Raw genomic sequence first — 7423 nt, forward strand, 5'->3', positions numbered from 1 at the left:
CACTCCATGCCATTTCGAACTCGGACCGAACCTCTCATAACTCAGTTGAAATTAAAGAGGAACGGTTGTGATCTTTCATGTACATTTGTATAATTATCAATGTGTTTATAATTCAGTTGATTTTAATTTGTATTTATCGTTTTTAATTGTGTAAATATCGTAGGAATGGATTCATTTTAGGCCTACGATAGGATTCATTTTAGGCATTCGTGTTGTATCGGATAAGTATGTATATATGTGCACAATTAGACACGCTTAATTAAATTGATTGAATAGATAAATCCGTCTCAACTTGAGAACAAACAAATCGTGTCCGAATTTCCAATTTTTAACCCGTTTAATAAACATGTCTTGTTTGGATTTAAACATTCATGTTTGGCCCAACTTATATAGATAAAATACGATACGAATTGTCACGTTTAAACCTAACACGTGTAGACACGACACGAATTGCCAACCATACGAAGGATAAGCCTTCTACATATTTACTGGTTGAGGACTCCCCATTACATAACATTTTTTCTTATCACGACACTTCCGTCAGTAGACATCGGTTACACCCATGCGCGCTCATCTTTGCCTTCAATGGTTACACCCATGCACGCTCATCTTTGCCTTCAATTGTTGGCGTTCAAGGGTTGTACACATAAGCTTACGCTTCGTCATTTGAGAGGAGTCGTCAAAGCTCCCCACATAAGATGAGCCGAACATGTTTAGTCAAAATTGTCGGTCAACCCGGCAGGGCCAATATTCCTTTGTGCTGAACGGCCCTACGTACGGCATAATAACGAAATAACTAACGTTGTTCTTCAATAGTCGTCGAGCGTAAGAAAGAAAACCATTTGTATTGTTTTAATTGATTAAGCGTCAAACAGTTCCTCAGTCCTTGTTCCCTGCTCGCCTTATTGATTCACAGATGCATATATAAGAACAAAAGGGAAATTCTCTTGCCAATTAGAGACGGCTTTTTAATACTTCTTGCTGTCCTTGTTACCCGCTCGCCTCCTAATCTCCACGACATCCTCGTCCATCACCACCTCCTTGTCACGATCATCATCATCGTCCGATTTCCCGACCACCGTCTCCTTGATCTTCTGGGTCGTCTCTTTGGCTGCCTCCCAGGCCCCTGCCACCTTCTGCTTGGCCTTGTCCCCTATGCTCTCGGCAGCCTCCGCCGCTGTACGTGTCCCCTCCTTGGTCTTCTCAGCTGCTGCCTCCGTCATGTCCTCCGCCTGCTCCTTCATGTCATGCGCAGTTTCCTTGGCCTTGTCCTTCCCCTCCTTGGCCTTCTCTGCAGCCGAGCCGGCCATATCCTTGGTCTTCTCCTTCGTATTGCGGGCATATTCCTTGGTCTTCTCCTTTGTATCATGGGCATACTCCTTCGCTTTCTCCTTTGCATCCTTGGCCCGGTCTGCCATTGAAGAGGCAGTCTCCTCCGTTTTCTCCTTCATATTATGGGCCGTCCCCTTGGTCTTCTCCTTCATATCGTGGGCGCCCCCCTTAGCGTTCTCCTTCATCTCCTCTGCTCTCGCTTTGGCCGTTTCAGTGGCTTCTCGAGTCGCTTGTTTCGCCTCATCCTTCACGTCGGGCCACTTGTCTGTCTCGTTCATAGTCTCCTTCGACCGATGGGCCATGTCAGCCCGCGAGTCTCTTGGTGGATCGACCGAACCTCTGCCCTGAGGCTCCAAAAACATAAAGTTCAATTTTTGTCAACCATTTCCTATTTACCAATTAAAATACCCATGCAAAAAAAAAAAAAGGAGATCAATTGCCAGAGGGGAAAAAAAATTACACCGCAATGTCCCGCTCTATCACGTATATCCAACAAATTAATTTCATTTAAATTTTTTTCTATGTGAACCTGGGATTCGAATATTCGAAAGCCTAATTGTGCCCGATTAATCCAATTTTAATCCAATCGAACTGAATCTGCCCACAGATAGAAAGCTCTCACAGTGTGAATTTTTTGCCCGATTTATCCAATCGAGCTGGGTCAGCCCACAGATAGAAAACTCTCACAATGTGAATTTTCTGAATTTACAAATACTCGAACCCGAGACAAAACAAACGCCGAACCATTTCAACCATCATTTTAATTTAAATTTAGTAAAAATGTTATACCAATATCAAAAGACCCCACGAGTACTATAAATGGATTTTATCACGGTTGCGGTAACATAATATACGTGCTTAAAGCAGCCAGATCTATGCGTAGAGTAACATATATTTTTGGCGTCAAGATGTCTGACACATGATTTTGACTACAACGACGGACCCACATGCTGTATCGAGGCAAGCATTAAGCAAGTTCATTAGTCCCATCAACTTGGAGCAATATTTCAACTTTTTTTTCGACCTTAAGTAATCTCTCAACTGAAAAACTACTAATTTGAACATGCACCGAACTTTCAAAAGGTTAATAATGCAGAGCGGTGTGCTACTATACTAATAACCCTACCTCATCAGAGTATCTGGAGGCTGAGGTAGACAAACACACCCTCGAGACCTTGCGCGAAGACGCAAGCGTAATCGAAGACGGTGTCCTCGGGAAGGCCTTCCGGAGGTTGAAGATGGCGTTCTTGGCTATTGAAAGTGATGCCATTTTCGTTCAGAATGACCAAACTCTTCCAAAACAAACTTCTACTTCTTCTTTTTCCTTAATTCTCTCGTTTTCTTGTTCTGTTTTCGGCTCTCACTCTCCCTTCCTATGCTTTGGCATGCTGTGCCGAATTATACGAATGGGAACTGGGAGAGGTGGACATCTCCTGGCTTAACAAGTGTGGTGGTGCCTGACACGTGTAACGACATGCCCCTTTGGCTTCAGGAGGGGTCAACACATGTACCTGAAAGTTAAGAGTGTGTTCTTCTTGAATTCTTTTGAGGCAAAGCTGGGATGAAGAGCAGAGATGGACGGTTGAAGGCTCTGATGTTGGGCTTTTGGTTGGGCTGCGATGTCTTCTTCGCAGCTCGGCCCAAATATAATGTTATATGTGGCACTGTGCAAATTTAGGGACAGATCGAATCCAAGTCTATACCGTATATAAAAGCTGAGATAATGTGTCAAGAAGTGCCACATAAGACGGAACAGGATTCTCATTATGTAATTCTTCATGTCACCGCCAATATATACGGGACAAGTAGTGTAATAACATGCAGGCACGTCACTTTCGGAAGTTAAGATAAATGTGATTATTATTATTATTAGTATTTATTATTGGAAGATACAAACATCATAAAAAGGGGATTTTTGTTGAGTTTTCGTGAGAGAGGCAGAAAGTTGAGGAAATCATATCATACTAGTATGAAAATGCGCAGGATGAGAGCTTTCGGCCGTAGTGATATCGAGGAGGAGGCTTTCAATGATGGAAAAGCTTTGATGGAGGTCGTTGAGGAAGTGGTTCCATCGTCTGCATATAAGGTATTGGAGATATTCATTGAAGTGCTCGTACGTAATAGAAATAGTTGTTCGTTCGTTGAAATGACTAAAGCTTTAGTCGTGTATCTTTTTGAGTAACAATGAGGATATGAGAAAAGACATAATATTGTATCGTCTCCTTGCTTAAATGATTTCTAGGTAAGACTAAAGAGATTTGCTGAGAAAGTTTCAAATTCAAAATTTTAGGTAATAGATTGTTGGCCTATTTCTACCTCGCAAGTATACGGGATCGTAACAAGTAATTTGAAAATAAATCGAGTATCGTTCCACAAAGATTATTCCTAAAAATTCTACTAGCATGCAAAATTATCGTAACCTAACTGCAATTGAGCAAGCACTTAATTGGTGGTGATTTTCGAGAAAAATAAAAAGTAACTAAAAACTAAAAGCAGAAACTTAATCAAGTCTTCCGTGAAATATGTTGTTTTGATGTTTCAATGTCAAGTCCAGTGTTTTAAAGAGAGGTATTTTGATATTTGATAGGGGTTTTAGAGCTGCGGGAGCGGCAACTACCAACCACAGATTGTAAAATCATACGGGGTATGAATGTCAGAACTCCAACTTGGAAAGCAAAGTAGTAGGTTTAGAACTGCGACCTTTTGCAGCGGGAGTCGTAAGTCTGACATGTCTATCGCGTCTTCCCAAAACAGACCTAAAGGGAAAATCTTTATTTAGGGGACTCACTCAAACCCTAGTGGATGCGTCTTATCTCTGGTGGGCCCACATTTATGAAGGAGGGATAAAATTAGAAGCTTGTGAGGATGAGAAGGAAAGCTTGAAGGGGAAGAAAAGTCCCTATCACCATGACCTTTCTATCTCCTTTCTTGTTCTATTTCTTCTTCTTGATTCTTTTTCCTTGTTCTTGAAAGGAAGTGAGGGTAAGAGAAAGAAGATGTTGGGAAGGTGTGTTCGGCCAAATAACAAAGCACCAATTAGTCTTTCTTTTCTATTAGTGTAATCGAGATAGGAACCAACCAAATCAATCAACAAGCAGTAAAGAAAAAGATAACGATAATTTTTACGTGGAAAATTTCGATGTGTGGAAAAATCACGGGACCAATTTCGAATCAACGATCTACTATCAATGAAGATTATACAATTTTTTTCATCAAGGGTAAACTTTTGGATCACCAAACTCAAGAGACACACTCTCTTGGATCACTCAAATCTGAAATTCGTCACTGGTGGTTTATAAAACCAGCCACAACAGCACCTAGAGAGCTCAAATACAAATTCTGACCGTTCAGAATTTAGCCCCACGTGTCGTGAAGCTGCTGCCAAGATTTCGTCCCAATCGAAGTTCGTTTGACATCCCGATCGAGATTTGATCTCCAGCTAGTCGGACTGAAAATCTGCACTGCTGTTCTCTGTACTTTGCTGCTGCTTTCTGTGCTGATCTGTTCTGCCGCTCAATCTCTGTTTTCAGCCTCTGTTTGAGCTTAAATTAACCATAACAAAAGTGGATCCTTGTGCCTATTAAAGCCCGATAAAAACTCAACATGATTTGAGATCAACTTTCTCCAAATTGGAGGAATATCCAACAAAAGAGCTGCAACATTTTGGGGTTTCAAGAGAGGGCCAAAGCTCATGGTGAGAAAGGGAAGCGGGGTGACAAGTCGAGACATAGATCTCCATCAAATTTTCTCTTCACATTTCTCTTCTCTTTCTCTTGTAGTATGTTGATTTGTGTCAGTTTGATGACACCCTTAGCCGTAAGCTAAGCTTAAACTTCTAGGTTTCGATGACACTTGGTGTATGTAATTCCGTAATACTCTCTCGATCGTTTTATTGAATGGTATGAAGTGTTTGTTTCACCTCCATGCTTAATGTGTATTGTTGATTGATTACTAATAACATCATTGTTGTAATGCGAACAAACTTGACGGAGTGAGTGTGGGGTTTAGACTAGGAGGGAAACAGCCTTTATTTGACTTCAGTTAATTGAATAGTTGGGTTGATTCGCGGGTATACATAGAAGTATACTTGCTCGCCTTAGGTACCCTTGGTTGGGATTTGTGCTTAATGAATCTATTTAGATTATGATTCCCATAGAAATATATAGAGTTGGTTTAAATAGATATATTTTCTAGGTAACTCGAAAGATATCTAGGAGATAACATCGAATCTCGGGATAATACAATTATCCATTTAACAAATCAGAAAAGAGTATAAGGGGATAATGAACACCAAGGCAAGTTGGTACCCTAGGCTTTCTCATTGTTGATTTTCGTTAATTGAACTAGTTAATATCTTGTTAGTTTAGTTCGTTCTTTAGTTTTACATCTCGTAAAAATCGACTGGCTTGACTATTATTCGAGCGTGATAATTTTACTAATTAGCGATATTATTCGTATAATTCTCTGCGGGACAATACTTTTTTTACTTCTATATTGCTTGAACGACTTGTATACTTGAGGGGACAACAAGTTTTTAGTGCGGTTGCCAAAAAATGATTTTCTAATTTTATTCCTAACATTGATACCAAGCTAGATCAAGTTCTTGTTTTTAATTACTTTACTTTTATCTTGTTAGGTGCATGTAGAGAACTCGAAGTTTGGATAGGTTGCCTTTCGATCCCAAGATAGAGAGAACTTTTCATAGATTTCAAAGAGAAGTCGCAGGCGCTCAAGCTTTTAACATGGCGGAACATAATGAAATTATTCTTATCGAGTAAAATGCGGAAGAGGCACTGCCATTACAAGTAAGAACTTTGGGTTTATGCGATACCTCGGGTCTTAGGTAATCGCTCAAGCATCCATAGACTGGCAATTCAGGCCAACAAATTCTCCTCCTCTGTAAGTCTTCTCCGATTTGAGCTGCCACTCTTTTGTCACCGTGTGTCTATGTCCCCTAAAGTGGCCACCCGTTTCTTATATATACCCCATGGCTATGATCTCCATGAAAAATCTAGGAGTAATCCGATCCGGAAAATATATCCTCTTGCGAATTAAAAACTCTTATAATTAAGCGATAAAAGATATTTAAGATAATCTTGATCTCTGCCAAAATTATATCTTCGAGATATTTCCTCCTTAATATTCGATCAAACGATTCCACATTCAGAAACTCTTAGAAGCAAACTCCATGACTCTTCATGAATGGGCCAAAGCCCAACTAACAAAAAGGTCCATGCACTCCCTTGATAACTCCATGCAATAACTTAAACACTCGAGCACTCCAAAAGCCTCAATCAACTAACACAAAATCTAGACGGCACTCCAAAACCAATTCAATAACATGCAATTCATAGGAAATAATTGAAGAATAACTTGGAAAAGAGATCAAAAGACTATACGACTTATGAAATAAAACTAAGACTAATCACACCCCCAAACCTAGGTTTTTGCTAGTCCTCGAGTAAAACAAAACAAAGAATTGAAAAACAAGAAACAAACAAACCACCTCATCGGAATCAACTAGACCTGGTGGAAACTTCCTTAATATTCTCATGAGTGACCGCGTTTACGCTAATAGTCCAAATCATTCCTTCACTAACTTACAACAAAGAGAATCCTCACTCAAAACAAAACGTTTTATTTTGTGAAAAGCATATCATGCCATGAAATGAAACAGATATCAACAAATCAAAAGTTCTAGCAAAAAATATTTCATAACGATTCATAATAATTTCCCTATCATCCCCTATCCACTACAACTAAGGTCCATAATATTTTCGGGGCAAAAACAAGCGATTAGTGGATGAAGCACTAGTTCAACTTGGAATCAAGCGATTTCTAGTTCATACTTTAGCAAGTAGGACTTTCTTAGGCTCCTTTGCATCCTCATGTTCTCATGCTAAACTCATAGGTCTCACCTTTCTAAAGTATAGTTGCCCGTGTAACGCGAGTGCTATATATCTCTAGTTTAATAAAATATTCATCATATATCATTGTTTACAGTAGCAAGAATTTGCTTAATTAGCTTGCAATTGACTTGGTGTTGAGTGCAAATTATTGATTATGTAGAGATTATGCTATTTTATCAACT

General features: G+C 39.7%; 1 protein-coding gene across 2 annotated transcripts; it reads right to left on the reverse strand.

The window, feature by feature from the left end:
* Nucleotides 1-826: 826 nt before the first annotated feature.
* On the reverse strand, nucleotides 827-2723 carry LOC116206997 (late embryogenesis abundant protein At3g53040-like). Of its 2 annotated transcripts, none has more exons than XM_031539847.1 (2): nucleotides 2459-2723; nucleotides 827-1682 (listed from the first exon to the last, which is right to left on the reverse strand). In XM_031539847.1, exons 1-2 carry the CDS (start codon nucleotides 2600-2602, stop codon nucleotides 969-971), a joined length of 858 nt encoding a protein of 285 aa, XP_031395707.1. In that variant the 5' UTR covers nucleotides 2603-2723; the 3' UTR covers nucleotides 827-968. The 2 variants fall into 2 exon arrangements, with proteins under 2 accessions (XP_031395707.1, XP_031395708.1); XM_031539848.1 differs by having other exon boundaries at nucleotides 827-1676; nucleotides 2459-2722.
* Between the last annotated feature and the right edge of the window lie 4700 nt (nucleotides 2724-7423).

Source organism: Punica granatum, chromosome 5, assembly GCF_007655135.1.
Source record: "Punica granatum isolate Tunisia-2019 chromosome 5, ASM765513v2, whole genome shotgun sequence".
NCBI classification, from domain to species: domain Eukaryota; kingdom Viridiplantae; phylum Streptophyta; class Magnoliopsida; order Myrtales; family Lythraceae; genus Punica; species Punica granatum.

Excerpts from the sequence above, each read along its gene's own strand:
- LOC116206997 (XM_031539847.1), bottom strand. The coding sequence starts at position 2,602 with ATGGCATCACTTTCAATAGCCAAGAACGCCATCTTCAACCTCCGGAAG. Across the intron at positions 1,683-2,458 it reads CCTCCAGATACTCTGATGAG|CCTCAGGGCAGAGGTTCGGT; the intron begins GTAGGGTTATTA and ends ATGTTTTTGGAG.